Source organism: Pristiophorus japonicus, chromosome 8 (assembly GCF_044704955.1).
Source record: "Pristiophorus japonicus isolate sPriJap1 chromosome 8, sPriJap1.hap1, whole genome shotgun sequence".
Taxonomy (NCBI): domain Eukaryota; kingdom Metazoa; phylum Chordata; class Chondrichthyes; family Pristiophoridae; genus Pristiophorus; species Pristiophorus japonicus.
Window position 1 is genome coordinate 115434526 of NC_091984.1, and position 21492 is coordinate 115456017.

At 43.8% G+C, this 21492-nt stretch overlaps 1 protein-coding gene across 1 annotated transcript in view; it reads right to left on the minus strand.

The window, feature by feature from the left end:
* cdc73 (cell division cycle 73, Paf1/RNA polymerase II complex component, homolog (S. cerevisiae)) overlaps nucleotides 1-21492 on the minus strand; it is a 472921-nt gene that overhangs the window by 323902 nt on the left and 127527 nt on the right. The window contains exon 10 of the mRNA XM_070887326.1: nucleotides 19356-19420. Coding sequence (XP_070743427.1) covers nucleotides 19356-19420 — 65 coding nt within the window. The remainder of the gene's footprint in view (nucleotides 1-19355; nucleotides 19421-21492) is intronic.

Sequence of the window (21492 nt, forward strand, 5' to 3'; positions counted from 1 at the left end):
TAAACCTTCCACCAACCACCTTAAAACTATGCCCCCTCATAATAGACGCCTCCACCAATAGAAATAGGCCCTTACTATCCACTATGTCCAGGCCCCTCAATATTTTGTACACCTCAATGAGGACTCCTCTCAACCTCCTCTGTTCCAATGAGATCAAACCCAGCTTATCCAATCTGTTCTCATAACTAAGATTCTCCATTGCAGGCAGCATCCGAGTAAATCTCCTCTGCACTCTCTCCAGTGCAATCACGTCCTTTCTATAATTCGGCGACCAGAAATGCACGCAGTACTCCAGCTGTGGCCTAACCAAAGTATTATACAATTTAAGCATAACCTCCCTGCTCTTATATTCTGTGCCTCGGCCAATAAAGGCAAGCGTTCCGTATGCCTTCTTAACCACCTTATTCACCTGGCCTGCTACTTTCAGGGATCTGTGAACAAGCACTCCAAGGTCCTTTTGTTCATCTACACTATTAAGTGGACTACTGCTTAATGTGTATACCCTTTCCTTATTAGCCTTCCCTCACACTGTTCTGAATTAAATTCCATTTGCCACTGCTCTGCCCACCTGACCAGTAGATTGATATCCTCCTGCAACCCATGACTTTCCTCTTCATTATCAACCACACAGCCAATTTTAGTGTCATCTACAAACTTCTTAATCATATTCCCTATATTCAAATCTAAATCGTTGATATATACCACAAGAAGCAAGGGACCCAGTACTGAACCCTGTGGAACCCCACTGGAAACATCCTTCCAGTCACAAAAACATCTATCAATCATTACACTCTGCTTCCTACCTCCAAGCGAATTTTGGATCCAACTTGCCAATTTGCCCTGTATCCCATGGGCTTTAACCTTCATGACCAGTCTACCATGTGGGACCTTATCAAAAGCCCTGCTAAAGTCCACATATACCACATCGTAAGCACCACCCTCATCAGCCCACTTGGTTATCTCCTCAAAAATTTAATCAGGTTAGTCATCTTATCGAAATGTATAAGATTATGAGGGGGCTTGACAAGGTGGATGCAGAGAGAATGTTTCCACTGATGGGGGAGACTAGAACTAGAGGGCATAATCTGAGAATAAGATGCCGCCCATTTAAAAGTGAGATGAGGAGAAATTTCTTCTCTCAGATCAGTGTAAATCTGTGGAATTCGCTGCCTCAGAGAGCTGTGGAAGCTGGGACATGGAATAAATTTAAGGCAGAAATAGAGTTTCTTAAACGATAAGGGGATAAGGGGCTATGGGGAGCGGACAGGGAAGTAGAGCTGAGTCCATGATCAGATCAGCCATGATCTTATTGAATGGTGGAGCAGGCTCGAGGGGCCGGATGGTCTACTCCTGTTCCTATTTCTTATGTTCTTATTAGCAGAACTGAGATCGCTGTTCTTTTCTTGCTTTTCAAAATATTATTACGGCAGTTCGGTGGCTTTATGTAAATGTGTGTCTGGGTAAAGAAACTAGCAGAACCATTTTTTTCCTTCCAACCTTTGAGTGTGTGATTCTAAACCTCTGTAGATCACTAGTGAAGTCACATTTGGAATGTATTAAATTTTAGGCATATTACCTTCAAAAAGACATTGCTGTATTAGAGTTCAGAGAACAACTTGAGGCTCTAAGTTATGAGTTGCAGGGTCGAATTTTTTTTTTTTATTGGGCCAAAAACCGATGGCGGGGGAGAGGGGGAAACATGATCCAGATTTTTTAAATGCTGAGAGGCATAAATAATGTTGATTCAAGTGCAGAACTAGGGACAGAGCTTGAAAGTCAACACTTTTTCTGCACTGCAGCATCAGAGGACTGAGTTATGAGGAACGGCTGGAGCCACTTGGGCTTTTCAGTCCTGAAAGGAGGTGTCTGAGAGGTGATGGAAACAGATCCTATTGTAAGTTTCAAAAGGGAATTGGATATATACTTGAAAAGGAGAAATTTGCAGGGTTACGAGGAAAGAACTGGGAAGTGGGACTAATTGGATAGCTTTTTTGAAGAGCTGGCATAGGCACGATGGGCCAAATGACCTCCTTCTGTACAGTTTGATTCTATCCTACAGCGATGTACAATGGGTAAATCCAGAAAATTACTTTAAATTAAACTACAACAGTTAGACAAGAGGTCAGTGGTTCAGACTAGTAAAAGGTGAATTTACGTCGGATGGATATCAGGAAGTTCTTCTTTATGTTCTTATCATGTCTAATAGTGGAAAATTACCAAATCAGCCCTCAATGGCAGACTCTGTAACCTGTGCTCAGATGGTCTGCTGCTTATTGACCAGCCATTCAAGCTCATTAATGGGACCTGAAGAAGCCTCGGGGCACTGAGGCCAATTGTGGCATTTAACCACTAGCTTGGGAATCAAATTTTGAACTTCCTGATCTGTATGGTCAGCTACACACTGGTTTTGCCAACTGATCCCGAGAAGAGCTCCAGCATCAATGGCATCACCATTTTCAACTTTTACTCAGTAAAGCACTTAAGGGTTTGGAATTCTTGCCACTCGTCTTCAGACAACCCTGCAAGTCAATGCGCTGACTGGTAGGGCTCCCTTAGCGGAAAAAACAGGATTAAGCTTTCTAGTGCTCTTTGCTACAAGTGCCGCATTTTTATCTGTTAAACACTTAAGGATCCCGAAGCCATGGTTCTTGCCAATCTGTAGTCAAGTTGTCTGGACTTGGGAAAGTGGGGTGTGTCCCTTTGGGGAGAAAATGCATACGTCATATCAATTGTACACTTGGTGATCCCTAAACCTTGGCTCGAGACCCCACAAGCAAGGTAAATCTAAGAAATGTATAATCACTTGAACTCAAAGTTTATATGATTTGGAGATAAACTTATTTAAACATAAGTTTCAAATTCCAAGAATCGTGTCAGTTTAATTTTCCAAGTACTCATCAATAATCTGGATCCCATTTGTTTATCGCCATTCAAATTTGTTATCCAAATGTGCCAAAGAGTGGGTGATAGGCTGCGTCAACAAGCAGGAGAATTCTGCCGAAGCAACAGTCATGGTTCAGTGTAATGTGTAAACAAGACACTAAAATATCACACCTAATGAATTGTGGACATGGTCTCGGTATCCATAAAATAAGCTTCAGCATTTTACGTTTTAAACAGTAGAAGTCATTTAAGATGCCAAGAATTTCTACCATTAAAGAAAGCTATGTTTTGTTAATATGGCAGTCTCAACAGCCAGGCTGTCCAAAGGCAGCTATGAGGCACACTGTGCCATAGCTGACCCTCCTAATCTTTAAGTAGATGATGGTAGTTTCGACACAGAACATGCAGCTAATCCTGGGTAGAAGTCAAAGATGCAAAGAAAATAGGTTCTAAGATTTGAACAGGCCTTTAGTAGCTAATGGTCAACATTCCCAATTCTTAAAATAGAATGGAGTTACCTTCTGTTTTATCATTTAGGAAGGATAGGCAGAGAGGAAAAGAAGGTGGGGGTGGTGTTGCTGGTTAAAGAGGAAATTAATGCAATAGTAAGGAGGGACATTAGCTTGGATGATGTGGAATCGGTATGGGTGGAGCTGCGAAATGCCAAAGGACAGAAAACGCTAGTGGGAGTTGTGTACAGACCACCAAACAGTAGTAGTGAGGTTGGGGACAGCGTCAAACAAGAAATAAGGGATGTGTGCAATAAAGGTACAGCAGTTATCATGGGCGACTTTAATCTACATATTAATTGGGCTAACCAAACTGGTAGCAATGCGGTGGAGGAGGATTTCCTGGAGTGCATTCAGGATGGCTTTCTAGACCAATATGTCGAGGAACCAACTGGAGAGCTAGCCATCCTAGACTGGGTGATGTGTAATGAGAAGGGACTAATTAGCAATCTTGTTGTGCGAGGCCCATTGGGGGAAGAGTGACCATAATATGGTAGAATTCTTTATTAAGATGGAGAGTGACACAGTTAATTCAGAGATGAGGGTCCTGAACTTAAGGAAAGGTAACTTCGACGGTATGAGGCTTGAACTGGCTAGAATAAACTGGCAAAGGATACTTAAAGGGTTGACGGTGGATAAGCAATGGCAAACATTTAAAGATCACATGGCTGAACTTCAGCAATTGTATATCCCTGTCTGGAATAAAAATAAAATGGGGAAGGTGGCTCAACCATGGCTAACAAGGGAAATTAAGGACAGTGTTAAACCCAAGGAAGAGGCATCGAATTTGGCTAGAAAAAGCAACAAAGCTGAGGACTGGGAGAAATTTAGTATTCAACAGAGGAAGACTAAGGGTTTAATTAAGAGGGGATAAATAGAGTACGAGAGGAAGCTTGCAGGGAACATAAAAACTGACTGCAAAAGCGTCTGTAAATATGTGAAGAGAAAAAGATTAGTGAAGACAAACGTAGGTCCCTTGCAGTCGGATTCAGGTGAATTTATAATGAGGAACAAAGAAATGGCAGACCAATTGAACAAATATTTCAGTTCTGCCTTCACGAAGGAAGACACAAATAACCTTCCGAATGTACTAGGGGATAGTGGGTCTCGTGAGAAGGAGGAACTGAAGGATATCCTTATTGGGCGGGAAATTGTACTAGGTAAATTGATGGGATTGAAGGCCGCTAAATCCCCGGGGCCTGATGGTCTGCATCCCAGAGTACTTAAGGAAGTGGCCCTAGAAATAGTGGATGCATTGGTGATCATTGACTCTGGATCAGTTCCTATGATCTGGAGGGCAGCTAATGTAACACCACTTTTTAAAAAGGAAGGGAGAGAAAAAACAGGTAATTATAGACCGGTTAGCTTGACATCAGTAGTGGAGAAAATGTTGGAATCAATCATTAAGGATGAAATAGCAGCGCATTTGGAAAGCAGTGACAGGATCGGACCAAGTTAGCATGGATTTATGAAAGAGAAATCATGCTTGACGAATCATCTGGAATTTTTTGAGAATGTAACTAGCAGAGTGGACAAGGGAAAACCAGTGAATGTGGTGTATTTGGACTTTCAAAAGGCTTTTGACAAGGTCCCGCACAAGAGATTGGTGTGCAAAATCAAAGCGCATGGTATTGGGGGTAATGTACTGACGTAGATAGAGAACTGGTTGGCAGACAGGAAGCAGAGAGTAGGAATAAACGGGTCCTTTTCAGAATGGCAGGCAGTGACTAGTGGAGTTCCGCAGGGCTCAGTGCTGAGACTCCAGCTCTTTACAATATACATTAACGATTTAGATGAAGGAATTGAGTGTAATATCTCCAGTTTGCGGATGACACTAAACTGGTGGCAGTGTGAGCTGTGAGGAGGACACTAAGAGGCTGCAGGGTGACTTGGACAGGTTAGGTGAGTGGGCAAATGCATGGCAGATGCAGTATAATGTGGATAAATGTGAGGTTATCCATTTTGGGGGCAAAAACACAAAGGCAGAATATTATCTGGATGGCAACAGATTAGGAAAAGGGGAGGTGCAACGAGACCTGGGTGTCATGGTTCATCAGTCACTGAAAGTGGGCATGCAGGTACAGCAGGCGGTGAAGGTGGCAAATGGTATGTTGGCCTTCATCGCTATGGGGATTTGAGTATCGGAGCAGGGAGATCTTACTTCAGTTGTACAGGGTCTTAGTGAGGCCTCACCTGGAATATTGTGCTCAGTTTTGGTCTCCTAATCTGAGAAAGGACATTCTTGCTATTGAGGGATGCAGCGAAGGTTCACCAGACTGATTCCAGGGATGGCTGGACTGTCACATGAGGAGAGAATGGATCAACTGGGCCTTTATTCACTGGAGTTTAGAAGGATAAGAGGGGTCTCATAGAAACGTATAAGATTCTGACGGGACTGGACAGGTTAGATGTGGGAAAAATGTTCCCGATGTTGGGGAAGTCCAGAACCAAGGGACACAGTCTTAGGATAAGGGGTAGGCCATTTAGGACTGAGATGACGAGAAACTTCTTCACTCAGAGAGTTGTTAACCTGTGGAATTCCCTGCCGCAGAGAGTTGTTGATGCCAGTTCATTGGATATATTCAAGAGGGAGTTAGATATGGCCCTTATGACTAAGGGGATCAAGGGGTATGGAGCGAATGCAGGAAAGGGGTACTGAGGGAATGATCAGCCATGATCTTATTGAATGGCAGTGCAGGCTCGAAGGGCCAAATGGCCTACTCCTGCACCTATTTTCGATGTTTCTATCTGTTTCTGGTTAACACCACCATCGAAAGATCAAAGTCAACGCATGTCCCTTAAGATCCTGTTGATCTGGTGCTCACCCACATTCAATACACTCAAGGCTCATCCAGAGATACATTTCTACTGTGACCAGCACACCAGCTAAGTGTGGCTGTCGTGCTTTTTTATGGCCCTTAATATAGTGATGCCTTGGCTGTCTAGAATATTACCAATTTGTCCGCAACTATCCAATTAACAGAAGCACTGTCCACATTACACAGTGTCAACCCAACAGCATCATAAATTTGCCAATGCGAGTTCATGACACATGCCCCAAACTAGAACAGTCACCAGTCATTATGGTGAGAGGTGGGCACAGTGAATGCAGCCACAGTCTACTCAGTGAGCTTATATCAAGTCACCACTTCCCAGTGTCAGTCCCTTCCTGATAGACTTTAACATTGTGATAACTGCATCAGCAATAAGGCTCATGAATAGCCCATCAAATACCATGATAATGGCCATTACCATCAAACGTAGGATTCACAGCTTCAATCAGTTTAATCTTATGTTAAGAAGTGCACAGCAATCAAGCTGCATGATTCTGAAGCAGTGCAATGGTAGTAAGACTACCCTATTGTGTGGAAGCTGATATCACAGATTGGAATTCTTTGAATTCACCAGGAAGCCTGGTCTCTCTCAAATTTTAGAATTGCTGATGGTACCTGTACAGAATCTTGAAAGTAATCACTTTAGTCATCCTAAAGGAGGTCACCATTATATGCTCAAACACTTTGTCAGTACTCACTCTTTGGATGCTGACCTGAACCCAAGTGGCAGAATCTTCTATTGCTAATAAACTCTCTACAAAGATCCTTATTTACTTTCCATGAAATTCTTGAATAGCAATATGAAAATATTCATTCTCAAAGTCAACAGCATACATAAACATTTTGCACAACTGTTGTTTTGTCAATTTTTTCACTGCCTCCTCCCTGAAGTTATTGAAACCAGCTAGGGTTTAGTTCCACTGGTGCGCTCTAGGGGCTCAAGTTTCGGCCTGAGTTGCTCTTATTATTTTGGAGCAACAAGTTTAGAATGGAGCATCTTAGAAATTGCAATTCTCGGCATTTAGTTTGCTCCAGTTCTAGTGAGTTAGAATAGTTTCATTTTAGAAGAGATTTTTTTTCAAAAGGAGATGTGTCCAGCCACTTACATCTGTTTTGCAAGTTTAGCCAGCGAAAACTTACTCCAAACTAACTTAGAATGGAATAAATCTAGATTTTTGTACGCTCGGAAAAACTTTGCCTACACTTTAGGAATTAGGCGTAGGGAACGAGAAATGGCGGGGGAAGAGAAGTTTACAAGCATTAAACACTTCACTTTTACAAATAAAGAGCCATCATCAATAAATCAACCAATAAAATCAAATAAAAAATTTTAAAAGCTAAAATAAAAAAATCAAACCAAAAAAAATTAAAAAGTTAAAATTAAAAAATATATATTTTTTAAATCAATAAATAAAAAATTAAGTTTCTACTCACCTACTGCAGCACCGGGAGCCCTCCAACAGCGTGCTGGGACAGGACCCCCCCACCACCCACAAGTGATGACGGTCAGGTGGGCCCCGCCGACGTCGACACTTCAGATGGGGCCTGCACCCAGCGATGATCGCTGCCGCCGAGGACTTCAGATGGGGCCCGCCCCCAGCGAGATACTGGGCGGGCGGGCCCCACCGTCGCAGACGACGCCACTTCGGGCGGGGCCCGCACCCAGGAAATGCCGGGCCCCACCGTTGACGAGGTAAGGGGTGCCAGGCCACTCGGCCTGCGATAGGGGCGACGTCCCTTCAGCCAAGGATAGGGTCATCGCCCAGAGACAGGACACGCTGGGAGGGCCGGGAGCTACTGCGCACGTGCACAGCCCCCGGCACTGTTTTTGGCGCAGGGCGGTAGCTCTGCCCCAGCAGCTCCTGCTGCGCTGCGCCGAGCTGGAAATGGGCCTACAGATATCAGAGAATCGCGAGGTAAGTATTCGGCGCAATTTCTGTTCGATAAATTAGGCAGGCCTCTCCGATGTGCGCCATTCTAGCGGGGGTCCAAAACTTGAGCCCATTGTATCTGGCTTAAGTAGCTATTCTTCATGTATGGGCGGACGTCAGCAAGGTATGCTGTGGGTCACAACCAAGTACTAGTATATCCTCGTCAAACATTGACACACCTTCTGGCAGAAAGCGACTGGATCAAAATCAGATGCATAAATCCTAACTACTTTTCCCCCACTCTCGCCGAAGGGCACAAGGCCAATTGTAGCACCCAACCACTAGCTTGGGAATCAAATTTGGTCTTTCTGATCTGTATCGTCAGCTACACTAATTTTATCATCTGAGTCACTCAAAAAGCCGCATCTGAAGTATAACTGGCGTTACAGGTGGAGCATCCAAAATCCAGATACCTCGGGACCGAGGCCGTTCTGGATTTCGGAACATCTTTCAGACGATCCAAATCCAGAAATGCCTGTGCCGAGGTAAGAAAGGGGGCCTGGCTGGTGGCGGGGCCTGTGGAGTCTGACGGGGCCTCGGGGGGGGGGGGGGGGGGGGGGGGGGGGGCGGGTGGTCGACAGTTCCAGGTTCAGCAGCGTCAGCTGTGGGTCAGGGGTTCCGGGTCAGGGGTCGGCAAGGAAAAATCTGCGTTTAAGGCCTGCAAAAAAAGTTAAGTTGAAGTTTTTTAATTCTTTTTCAGCGATTTAGTAGGCAAGGGTTTTGTGAATTTTTATTTTTGGGGGTGTTTTTCCCCTTCCTTCGGCCCAGTTCGCAGTGGTATTCGGTTTTAAAAAAAATTCCCGGATATCGGAACATTTTCCCAGTTCCGGACAACCCCACCATCCGGATTCCAGAACATTCCAAATTTCGGAACTCTGGATTTCGGACGCTCAACCTGTACCACCTTTTTCTCAAGTACCTCTGACCCCTGGGTCACAATCTTCCCATATTCTTCAGATCTACAAACTAGCAAAAGTTTACATTTCTCAGCATAAACAACCTACATTTATAAGCCCTTTTAATGCAGAAATAAGTCCTATGGTGCTTCACAAAGGCGAAAGGGCAAAACAAATGCTGAGCCAAGAAGAGTGACCAAATGCTTGGTCAGAGGTGGCTTTCAAGGGGGTCAAAGGAGGGGAGGGAGGTGGAGAAGCAGAGGAGCTTCGGCACAGTGTTTCAGAGAAGGGGTTTAGGCAACTGAAGGCGTGGGTACCAATTAGTGGACCCAAGGGAGGGGATTATGCACAAGGGGCCAGAGGAACAGAAAGTTTGGTGGGGTGGGGGGGGCATTGTAGCACTGGAGAAGATTACAAATTGGGTACGAGTGATACCATGAAGGTCAGAGTACATAGGGGTGAAGCGCGTCTGTTTTCACAAAAGAGAGGGGCGTTGCAGACACTACTATCAAGGAGAAGTAGTGTGGAATGTTAAATGAAATAAACAGTGAGAGAGGAGGTGTTAAGGGGTTTAGCAGCTTTGAAAGTGGATAAGTCCCCAGGCCTGGATGAAATGTACCCCAGGCTACGAAGTGAAGCAAAAGAGGAAATAGCAGAGGCGTTGACGATCATTTTCCAATCCTCTCTGGCTTCAGGTGTGTTGCCAGAGGACTGGAGGACTGCTAATGTGGTACCTTTGTTGAAGAAGGGAGAGAGAGTTAGACCGGTCAGTCAGCCTAACCTCGGTGGTGGGAAAATTATTGGAAAAAATCTGAAGGACAGGATAAATCTTCATTTAGAAAGATACGGATTAATCAAGGACAGTCAACACGGATTTGTTAAGGGAAGGTCGTGTCTGACTAACTTGAATGAATTTTGAGAGGAGGTAACAAGGAGGGTTGATGAAGACAAAGCGTATGATGTCGTGTATATGGATTTTAGCAAAGCTTTCGATAAGGTCCCACATGGCAGACTGGTCACAAAAGTAAAAGCCCATGGAATCCAAGGCAAAGTGGCAAGTTGGATCCAAAATTGGCTCGGAGGCAGGAAGCAAAGGGTAATGGCTGATAGGTGTTTTTGCAACTGGAAGGATGTTTCCAGTGGGGTTCCGCATGCCTCAGTACTAGGTCTCTTGCTTTTGTGATATACATCAATGATCTAGACTCGACCAGCTCCATTGGGCATTGTCCGCATGCCCGACACAAGACTCCCAAAGCAAGCGCTTTACTCAGAACTCCTACACGGCAAGCGAGCCCCAGGTGAGCAGAGGAAACGTTTCAAGGACACACTCAAAGCCTCCTTGATAGAGTGGAACATCGCCACCAACACCTGGGAATCCCTGACCAAAGACCACCCTAATTGGAGGAAGAGCATCCAGGAGGGTGCTGAGCACCTCGTCGCCGAGAGCATGCAGAAAACAAGCGTAGGCAGCGGAAGGAGTGTGCGACAAATCAGACTCCCCACCTACCCTTTCCTTCAATGACTGTCTGTCCCACCTGTGACAGAGACTGTAATTCCCGTATTGAACTGTAGTCACCTGAGAACTCACTTTTAGAGTGGAAGCAAGTCTTCCTCGATTTCGAGGGACTGCCTATGAATGTATAGCCTATGAGACTTGAATATAGGGAGTATGATTAAGAATTTTGCAGATGATACTAACATCTGAACAGGGCAGAACAGTGGAAAATGGAATTTAAGCCAGAGTAGTGTGAGGTAATGCATTTTGGGAGGGCTAACAAGGAAAGGGAATACACATTAAATGGTAGGATACTGAGAAGTGTAGAGGAACAAAGGGACTTTGGAGTGCATGTCCACAGATCCCTGAAAGTAGCAGGCCAGGTAGAGCAGGTGGTTAAGGCGGCATACGGAATGCTTGCCTTTATTAGCCGAGCCATAGAATACAAGAGCAGGGGGGTTCTGCTTGAACAGTATAAAACACTTGTTAGGCCAAGCTGGAGTAATGCATGCTGTTCTGGTCACCGCATTACAGGAAGGACGTGATTACACTGGAGAGGGTAGAGAGGATGTTGCCTGGAGGGGAGAGTCTAAGCTACGAGGACAGATTAAATAGGCTGGATGTGTTTTCACTGGAACAGAGGAGGCTGAGGGGAGACCTCTGAGGTGTATAAAATGATGAGGGGCCTAGATAGAGTGGATAGGAAGGACTTATTTCCCTTAGTTGAGGGGTCAATAACCAGGGGGCAAAAATTTAAAGTAATTGGTAGAAGGTTTAGAGGGGATTTGAGGGGAAATTTCTTCATGCAGAGGTTTGTGGGGGTCTGGAACTCACTGCCTGAAAGGGTGGTAGAGGAAGGAACCCTCAACACATTTAAAAAGTACTTGGATGTGCACTTGAAGTGCCGTAACCTGCATGGTTACGGACCTAGAGCTGGATAGCCTCTTGTTGGCCGGCATGGACACGATGTGCTGAAATGGCCTCCTTCTGTGCTGTAAACTTCTATGATTCTATGAATGGGATTTGTTGCGAGATAGCAGACAGGCAGCAGAGTTTTGGGTGAACTGAAGTTTACAGACATTGAAGGATGGGAAGCTGTCACGAGAGGATTTGAACAGTTGAGTCTCGTGGTGACCAAGGCATGGATGTGGGTTTTAATGGCAGATGTGCTGAGACAGCAGCAGATGTGGGTAATGCTATGGGCAACTGGAAGTAGTGGTCTTTGTGATCCAGGGGATACAGGGTCGAAAGCCCAACTTAAGATTGAATAAAGTGCTGAAAGACTCGTTTCAAGTGCATAACCTTCAACATTGGCACTCATTCATAAAAATGGGAAAAGGATCTTTCACCTGAAACCATGAATGCAATCTCTCACTGACAGTTCTACAAATGCTAGAGGTGGTACAGACAGGAAGCTATTGTTGAGTTAGCAATAGGATATAAAATTAGGTCATTTTTTTCTGGAACTTTCCTGACCTCCATTGTGTCTTTTCAAGCTTAGCTATTTGCACTTGTAACTGAACTCAATTAAATTTCAACTTCTATTAAGATTACAAGTTGAAACCTACCATGGAAATGCTAAAGAGAAAGGGAAGGCAAATAACGCCGCACTATAACCGTATCTCTCAGGGCGTAACAGTGAAAAATGGACAGATGGCTAAAGACAGGAAGCGTTAATAAGAACACACAAAATATCAGTGCTGAGAATCGAAGTAATGAAATTTATCTTGCCAGTACCAGTGCACTAGCTGAAATTGCTGAAGAGACGACTACTGATTCAGCATGCAAATCTCAGTCTGTGAAGCGAAATGTTGACATCAGGCACAAAACAAGAACTATCAAAGAAACGTAAACTTAGCAAGTTAGAGAATTGTGAATTCAGGAAAAGCTCATACCACAGCAAAGGAAGTAATACTATCTGCAGCTGCAGACATGGTAAGCTCTATGCTCGGAGAGAAGGCTCAAAAATTAATTCTGCAAGTGCCAATTTCAAACAACACAGTGTTACGTCGAATTAATCACATGGCCAATGGCATCCTAACTCAATTAGTGAACCGTGTCACCGCAGCCAGTACTTTGCTCTGCAGCTGAACAAATCCAGACATGGCAGGCTTAGCTCACCTTCTGGTGTACATGTGGTACATTTACAAAGATGCAATACAACAGGACATTTTGTTTTGCCTGTCGCTGCCTACCAAAACAGCCACGGAGATTTTCCAGTTGCTTGACAGCTTCATAAATCAATATATCATATTATCTGGTCACAATGTATTGACATCCGCATCAATGGAGCAAAGTCAATGACTGTTACGCATAGTGGAGTAGTAACACGTATCAGAACAGTCGCTCCCATTGCAATGCGGGTGCATTGTGTACAGTATACATAGGGAAGCATTCACTGCCGAAGCATGCCTACCACCTTGAAGCACATCAATCCATTGCTCCACACAAAGGTTTGATGGCAGTCACGTGGCAGGGTCTTGGCACGTTTCTTTGAACTTCACTCCAAGGTCAAGTTATTTTTCTACAGACCACGTATTCTCCATCATAGTACTATTAAGCCATTGTTTAAGTTGTATGTGTGTATTATAATTTGTACATTTTGTACAATTCTTGGGCATTAAAGGGGTTAAGAAAAGTAAACCTGTCTGCTAGTAGGAGTACGCGGGCAGCTGATAGATCTGGAAAGAGGTACGCATAAGTAAAGTTTGGGAACCTCTGATACAAGACACAGAAACAGCCAATCTTGGGAAATACTCAACTTTTCACTTGTGGGAAATCTGCTTTTAGAGGTCTTTAAGTTATTCAAAAGATTATTAAAAATTGCACTTCTATTTCCCTAGTTTTTTTTTTAGGGAATAAATATTAAACTATGCACGATTAATATGTGAAGCACAGAGTGCAGAGAGATGCAACCTAGTGTCTTTGAAATACACCATCAGATGAAAAATTAATTTACTGTACAAAATTTTAGTGATTCTGCCTTAATTGCATAAATATTTATATAATTAAGTAACTATCAATAAAATTAACAAATCATCCACAATTACATCCCACTGGTACAAAATATTATATCTCTTTACCTTCTACATATCTAGTCACTATTAATCTTATTCAGTTTGAATATTTTTGATTAGAATCTACTCGATTCTTGAAGGAGCCATTTGCTGACCATCCTATAACCTGTAGATTAGCTCACCAGTGATAATAGGGGCAATATCAAAAACCAAGTCAAATTTCCCTGTGCCATTGTAATAGCACATCTGCCACTGTAATAGCATTCACGATGTAGGGACTCTTGAACAGTGCAAAAGAATGAGAGGAAAGTGTGAAGTAAGTGGCTTACGCCATTAATTACGCCACTCCGTATCTTCTTGGAACATTTGCCCGTGCTGATAACAGTTAGAAGGCAATTATCATAGCTCTGCCCCCATTAAAATCAATGGTGCCCATTTCTGCAATTAATACAGTTTTCACTCTGCTGCCAGTTAAGTATTAAAAATAATGGTCTCAATTTTCTCCAATGCTATTTGTTGGCGTATTGCAAGAGATATGCCCATTTTTTTCCGCCCCGGCTACACCCAAAAAAAACGTGAACGTTTCCCCGTTCTATTTTTTGAAATTGACCCCATGCAGCCAGTCCTTTAGCTGGGGGGGGGGGGTGGGGGGGGGTGGAGCCTAATGTCTGCGCCGGAAAAATGATGCCCACCCCACCTCCACCCAGCCCTGCACATGCACGAAAAAAAAGGACATTTTTGACATGACTGCTATGCCCAGTACAGCTCCCGCTCTGCAGTCGGCCCTTTTTAAAGAGCCAGTTATATACGAGAACTTTAATTCTCAGTTGAAAAATCGGAGCTACAATACAATATGCTACGCGGCTCAAGGACCAAGAATTTCTCTCAGGATGAAGTGGAGGTACTAGTCACTGTAATTGAAGCCAGATGGCACGAGCTGGACACCAGCAGAGGTCACATAAAAGTTTCACCACAAGAAATGAAGAAACGCTGGAACCAACTTGCAGAAGATTACTGTGCAATGGTGACCACCCTGAGGTCTGGAGGCCAGTGCAAAAAATGGCAGGACCTTGGTCAACATAAGAACATAAGAAATAGGAGCAAGAGTAGGCCATACGGCCCCTCAAACCTGCTCCGCCACTTAATACGATCATGGTTGATCCGATCATGGACTCTGGTCCACTTCCCTGCCTGTTCCCCATAACCCCTTATTCCCTTATCGGTTAAGAAACTGTTTATTTCTGTCTTAAATCTATTCAATGGCCCAGCTTCCACAGCTCTCTGAGGCAGCGAATTCCACAGCTTTACAACCCTCTGAGAAGAAATTCCTCCTCATCTCAGTTTTAAATGGGTGGCCCCTAGTTCTAGTCTCCCCTATCAGTGGAAACATCCTCTCTGCATCCACCTTGTCGAGCCCCCTCATTATCTTATACGTTTCGATAAGATCACATTCTGAATTCCAATGAGTAGAGGCCCAACCTACTCAACCTTTCCTCATAAGTCAACTCCCTCATCTCTGGAATCAACCTAGTGAACCTTCTCTAAACTGCCTCCAAAGCAAGTACATCCTTTCTTAAATATGGAAATCAAAACTGTACGCAATATACAAGGTGTGGCCTCATCAATACCCTGTACAACAGTAGCAAGAATTCCCTGCTTTTATACTCCATCTCCTTTGCTATAAAGTCCAAGATTCCACTGGCCTTCCTGATCACTTGCTGTACCCTGCATACTAACCTTTTGCGGTTCATGCACCAGGACCCCCAGGTCCCGCTGTACTGCAGCAGTTTACAATTTTTCTCCATTTAAATAATAACTTGCTCTTCTATTTTTTTCTGTCAAAGTGCATAACCTCACATTTTCTAATATTATACTCCATCTGCCAAATTTTTGCCCACTCACTTAGCCTGTCAATGTCCTTTTGCAGGTTTTTTGTGTCCTCCTCACACATTGCTTTTCCTCCTATCTTTGTATCATCAGCAAACTTGGCTATGTTACTCTCGGTCCCTTCTTCCAAGTCATTAATATAGATTGTAAATAGTTGGGGTCCCAGCACTAATCCCTGCAGCACCCCACTAGTTACTGATTGCCAATCCAAGAATGAACCATTTATCCCGACTCTCTGTTTTCTGTTAGTTAGCCAATCCTCTATCCATGCTAATATATTATTTCCAATCCCGTGAACTTTTATCTTGTGCAGTGACCTTTTGGTGGCACCTGGTCAAATGCCTCCTGGAAGTCCAAATACACCACATCCACTGATTCCCCCTTATCCACCCTGTTCGTTACATCCTCAAAGAATTCCAGCAAATTTGTCAAACATGACTTTCCCTTCATAAATCCATGCCGACTCTGCCTGACTGAATTATGTTTTTCCAAATGTCCTGCTACTGCTTCTTTAATAATGGACTCCAACATTTTCCCAACCACAGATGTTAGGCTAACTGGTCTATAGTTTCCTACTTTTTGTCTGCCTCCTTTTTTAAATCGGGGCGTTACATTTGCAGTTTTCCAATCTGCTGGGACCACCCCAGGATCCAGAGAATTTTGGTAAATTACAACCAATGCATCCACTATCCCTGCCACTACTTCTCTTAAGACTTTAGGATGCAGGCCATGAGGTCCAGGGGATGTATCTGCCTTTAGTTCCATTACCTTACTGAGTACCACTTCCTTAATGATTGTGTTAAGTTCCTCCCCCCTATAGCCCCTTGACTATTCACTGTTGGAATATTGTTAGTGTCTTCTACCGTAAAGACCGATACAAAATATTTGTTCAGCATCTCTGCCATCTCCATGTTCCCCATCACTAATTTCCCGGTCTCGTCCTCTTAGCGACCAACATTTACTTTAGCCACTCTTTTACTTTTTATATACCTATAGAAACTCTTGCCATCTGTTTTTATATTTTGTGCTAGTTTACTTTCATAGTCTATCTTCCCTTTCTTAATCATTTTTTTTTAGTCCATTTTTGCTGGCATTTAAAAGCTTCCTAAGGGGTGGCTCCAGATAAGGGAGTTCTGGATAAGGGAGGTTCAACCTGTATAACTGAATCATTTCCATTATTTGTTCCATTAACACAACATTAGGGAACAGGTCCAAATAGTAAACATGATCCATTTGGAATAGTTGCCGCTGAGCCTTCAGGCAGCAAAGCATTCACCGATGAGCTGCTGGCGCAAGGCTCGAGCAATCTTTAAAGGGGCACGAAGGCCCGACCTCCTCCACCATCGTGCTCCGGGTTCAGGTAGTTGCATGGCTTCCTCTTCCTCGTCATCTACATCTTCCTCTTCATCATCAGCCACCATCACCTCAGTTGGGTCTTCTACTTCCAGCTGCTGCTGCCTCATGATGGCTAAGGTATGCAGCACACAACAGTGAACTGACCTACAATCTCAGGTGAGTATTGCAAGTAGACTCCGGAATGGTCCAGGCATCGGAAACGCTGTTTCAAGATGCCAATGATCCTCTCTAATATGCTGCGTATCGCAACGTGCGACATGTTGTATTCCCGCTCAGCTTCCGTCTGGTTTACGCGCAGGAGCGTCATGAGCCAGGTGGCGAGGCCGTACCCTTTGTCTCCCAGCAGCTAGCTCTGCCTTTCTGGTTGCTGCTGAAACACGACAGATATAGCGCTCTCGTAGGATGAACGCATCATGGGTGCTCCCAGGGTATCTTGCATCAACTGACATGATGCGATGCATGTCGTCACACACGAGCTGCACATTAATGGAGTGGAAGCCTTTTCTGTTCCCGTACATCTTGGAATCCTCCAAAGGTGCTCGCAAGGTGATGTGGGTACAATCAATGCAGCCCTGTACCTTTGGGAAGCCAGCAATGGTAGAGAAGCCCACAGCCTTTTCACGCATTGCCTGAGCGGTCATGGGGAACTTTATGTAGTCATTCCTCCGGGCATATAGCGCAGCAGTCACCTGCTGAATGCAGATATGTGTTACATGTTAAGAAATGGCGCACACATTGTGGCCTGGAATGATCCAGGTGCATAGAATGAAAGTACAGCTGTAACCTTCACTTCAACTGATAAAGCAGTCCTCCTGACGCTTCTAGGTTGTAGGTCTGCTTTTACTAACTCACAGATCTCGGTTATAACTTCCTAGCGGAAATGCAGCCTTCTCACACAGTCTGCATCACTGAGGTGCAGGTATAAATGCCTGTTTCGATATACCTGATGTGGATAAGGCCTCCTGCCCATCATCCTATGTGCTCGGAGGTTACTCATGTGATGACGTCGAATTAATAATTTCCTGCGCAGCACCATCATGCAGAAGGCTTGCATGAGGAATGCCATTGTCAATATTGCCCCCATAATATCTCTCTCTCCCTCTCCCTCTCCCAAGGTCGACACCCTAGTGCGGATCACACCCTGGTCTGCGCATACGCAATAGGCTTGCTTAAAAAGGGAAGCTAGGCATTCAAATGAGGACATTTGGGCCAACGAAATCTAATGCAATTCTTAACTTTAGATTTTTTTTTTCCAAAGTACCACCCCACCACCGACCGAACGTCTCCTCACCGGGCTCAAGGGTCGGCCGGCAAAATCGCTCCCTCGCCCGGACACAGGAGCTCGGCAAACACCCCCCCCCCCCCCCAAGGCTGCTGCATAATGTATGGCCTCATTCCTTCAGTTCGGCTTCCAACCCCACCCCACCAACCACACGGTTTTTTTGAAGCCGAGCCCGTGTCCGGCGAGGGAGCGATTCTGCCGGCCAACACTCCGACCCTCGAGCCCAGTGAGGAGACATTCGGTGGTGGCAGGGCACTTTGAATAAAAACTAAAATTAAAGAATTGCATTAGACTTCCATTTACTCAGTTTTACATTTTTTTAAATTAAGCTTCATGATGCATATTTAATGTCTTCTTGACTCCCTCTTTCGCATAAAAACAATGGCGTCTTTCTGCGCCGATTTTCTAATGTGCACTGGTTTTTCTTAAGTGCCCTGAAGGTTTTTTGGGAGTGGTCACATACACCCAAGAGAAATGTAGGTTGGCCAAACTTGCATAAATCTGAAAAACTGGCGCAGACATCAAGTTACGCAAAAAACTAACCGAAAAAAATCGTAACTGAGTTACGCTGGCGCAGAAACTTTGGGGAAACTTGGATATTTTAATTTTGGCCAAAAAAAAGAGGCACATGCCAAAAAAACAGCAGATATAATTGAGGAAAATTGAGCCTATGGTGAGGTCCCCTAAAGGAGCTTCATGTCTGAAACTGGGACTATAAGTGATCAAACTTAATACTGCACTGCTATTTGTCCAATCTATCCATTTTTATTTCACAGTCGCTCTCTGCTCCTCGCCAGGGACCAGTATTTCTCACATACGCAATCCGCGCCTCTTTTTTGTGCCAACTGCAGCCTAATACAATTTCCCCAGGCAGAGTTGTGAAAGATAATAGGAAAAGACATGGTGGAGGGAAGCAATTACCTAATTAAGTATGCAAAATAAAATAATTTTACAGCTGTACTATAGGGAATTACAGTAGCATTTCCCTCAAGGAACATACCACTTAGAGGGACTTTATTTTAAAAGGAGCTCAGCTTTTCAGAAGAGAATAGAATCAGTCTTATCAAGGATCTCGCTGCAATTACTTAAGATTATGAGTAAAAATGTGCAAAACAGTCTTTTAAATGAACTCATACTAAAAGCAATTTTCAGCAAAATGCACTTCTCTCAACTTGTTCCCCACAAACCACTTGCATTGTGTTTGGATTTTGCAATCCTCAACATCTGCTCACTTTCAATCCACAAGAATGGGAAACATCACTTACCGTCACAGACTTCAGCGTCATACCATGGTAGGTGCCCATTGTATCAATCTTGAAACCCTCCGTTTCTGCAAAAACAAATTTTAAACGATCCAAGTTTATGTTATATATACACAATATGGCAGTTTTGCACCACTACTATAATTCTCCAAATTTTTACATGGAACATTTAGCAAATTTAACAGTTCGTCGCCACACACCACATTAACATAAACTAACATAAAACAGTAACACCTTACAGTACATGTTTGCAGATACACATCCTATATGGCTAGGGTAGTGCACTATTCAGGGCGGGGTGCGAGAAGGGGAGAGGGATTGCAAGAGGAGAGGCGAATTGGTGAGGGAGAAATAGTGGCAGTACAAATCCTAAACATTCTTATGTGCAGTACATTGCTACACATCTAGGCCCATTGAACCTCACATCAGAAAGTGCGATTTAGCCCTGAAGTCATTCTCAATCGCATGAAAGCAACATGTTTAGAGAACCAAGATTTTGCAGAGAGCTCAACAGCTTGGACAGCAACCAAAGAGAGCATGAATCCGAACTGAGATATCCCTACTTAACCTATAGGAGCTGAGGTTAATCGTACCCACTGTAGTGCCATCCCATTTGAGATCAGCGGAGAGCAGGAATCAAGCTGAAATCTTCTGGTTTGTACAGCTCAATTGCATGCTGATTTTACCAAATGAAACTTCACTATTACAGCTGGAGATTTTTCATTCTACGCTGTGCTTGTATTATTTCTCTACTCTGCAACAGTAAATAAAAGGACAAAAACCTCTTCTGAAAAAACACTAGCACGAGCTGAATTACGCAAATACTCCTAAACTTTCTCTAAAGCTGCCTAGTTTTTTTTAAATGCAACTAGTCACAAATGCAAGCACAGATGGGTTGCATTAGGAAAAGATTCGAAGGTAAGCAAAAACAACTTTCTGCACATGCATGAAAACACCCAATAAAGGTAATTCCATTTTAGCTGTGAATGATCAGCAGCATTCAGAAAATAGATTACAGTAAGAATCTCTAACCAAAATGTCAGACCACTTCATTCATTTGGAGAGCCAATGTTGTGACCCTGCCTCATCAACCAAATCTGTACCAGCAGATTACTGCAACCATCCAATTATACTGTTTGGTACCTCTAAGGCAGAATTTCTATTGTTTTATTCAAATTAAAACATGCATACATGTACCAAGACATCATATATTTCTTTTAAAGATGATTTGTGGCAGTTCGGCCACAAGGAGCTTAAGTCAGAAAGCTTGAGTTACCCACTCCTGGTTTATACTAACAATGCCTTACTTCTGGAAGTCGGTCAAGTTTGTACTAGTGCCATGCCAATTCAAAAACTCACAAATATTTAATACCATTACATACATAAAAACGTCAATCTGGGCAACCACTACCCTATAGTATGGCAAAGCAGCTATGTAGGCAGTTGCACGACCAAGTTGCTGACCCACAGTCAATCCGCCACAATGCTAAGTTCCCAACAACAAGTTGAATTTATATAGTGCCTTTAACATGGTAAAATGTACCAATATCAAGTATGTTGCTGTGGTGAAAATGGATCAGGATTGCAGAAAAAGTCATTATTTAATTTTTCGTTGCCAATCTTTCCAATTCTTTGTCAAATCACAAACGCCAGAGGTCACCTTGCACACATCAAGGATCACTCTGCGCCAATGCTCTTAGCCAAAAGGCCGAGAGCCACTGCACCGTTCCTGGAAGTACTGCAATACCAGGTTCGTGCCATGGAGGTGGATGGGTCAGGCCCCCCACACACCTCCGTGGAGGTGGATGGGTCAAGCCCACTTTCTCACAACAACCAGCTGAAGCTCGCTGGGTTTACCAGCATCACCTGAGCAGAATTGTATCAATTGGTATTTCTTCTATATCAAATGTAGCCAGCAGTCTGAGGTTAGCCTCAACAATAGTAATCTGATGCATGAAGGAGCTATGGGAAAGAGATTAGAAATGGCCTGTCCTCGCAACAGCATGACTCACTAATGCATGTTACTGTGGCTTGACACAAAAGGAAAACCACAGGTGGCAAACAACAAATAACTATTTTCATGAGCAAAGGTCACTGGGCATCACTGTAGTTGCTCCCTCTTGGTTCCATTTAATGTGGG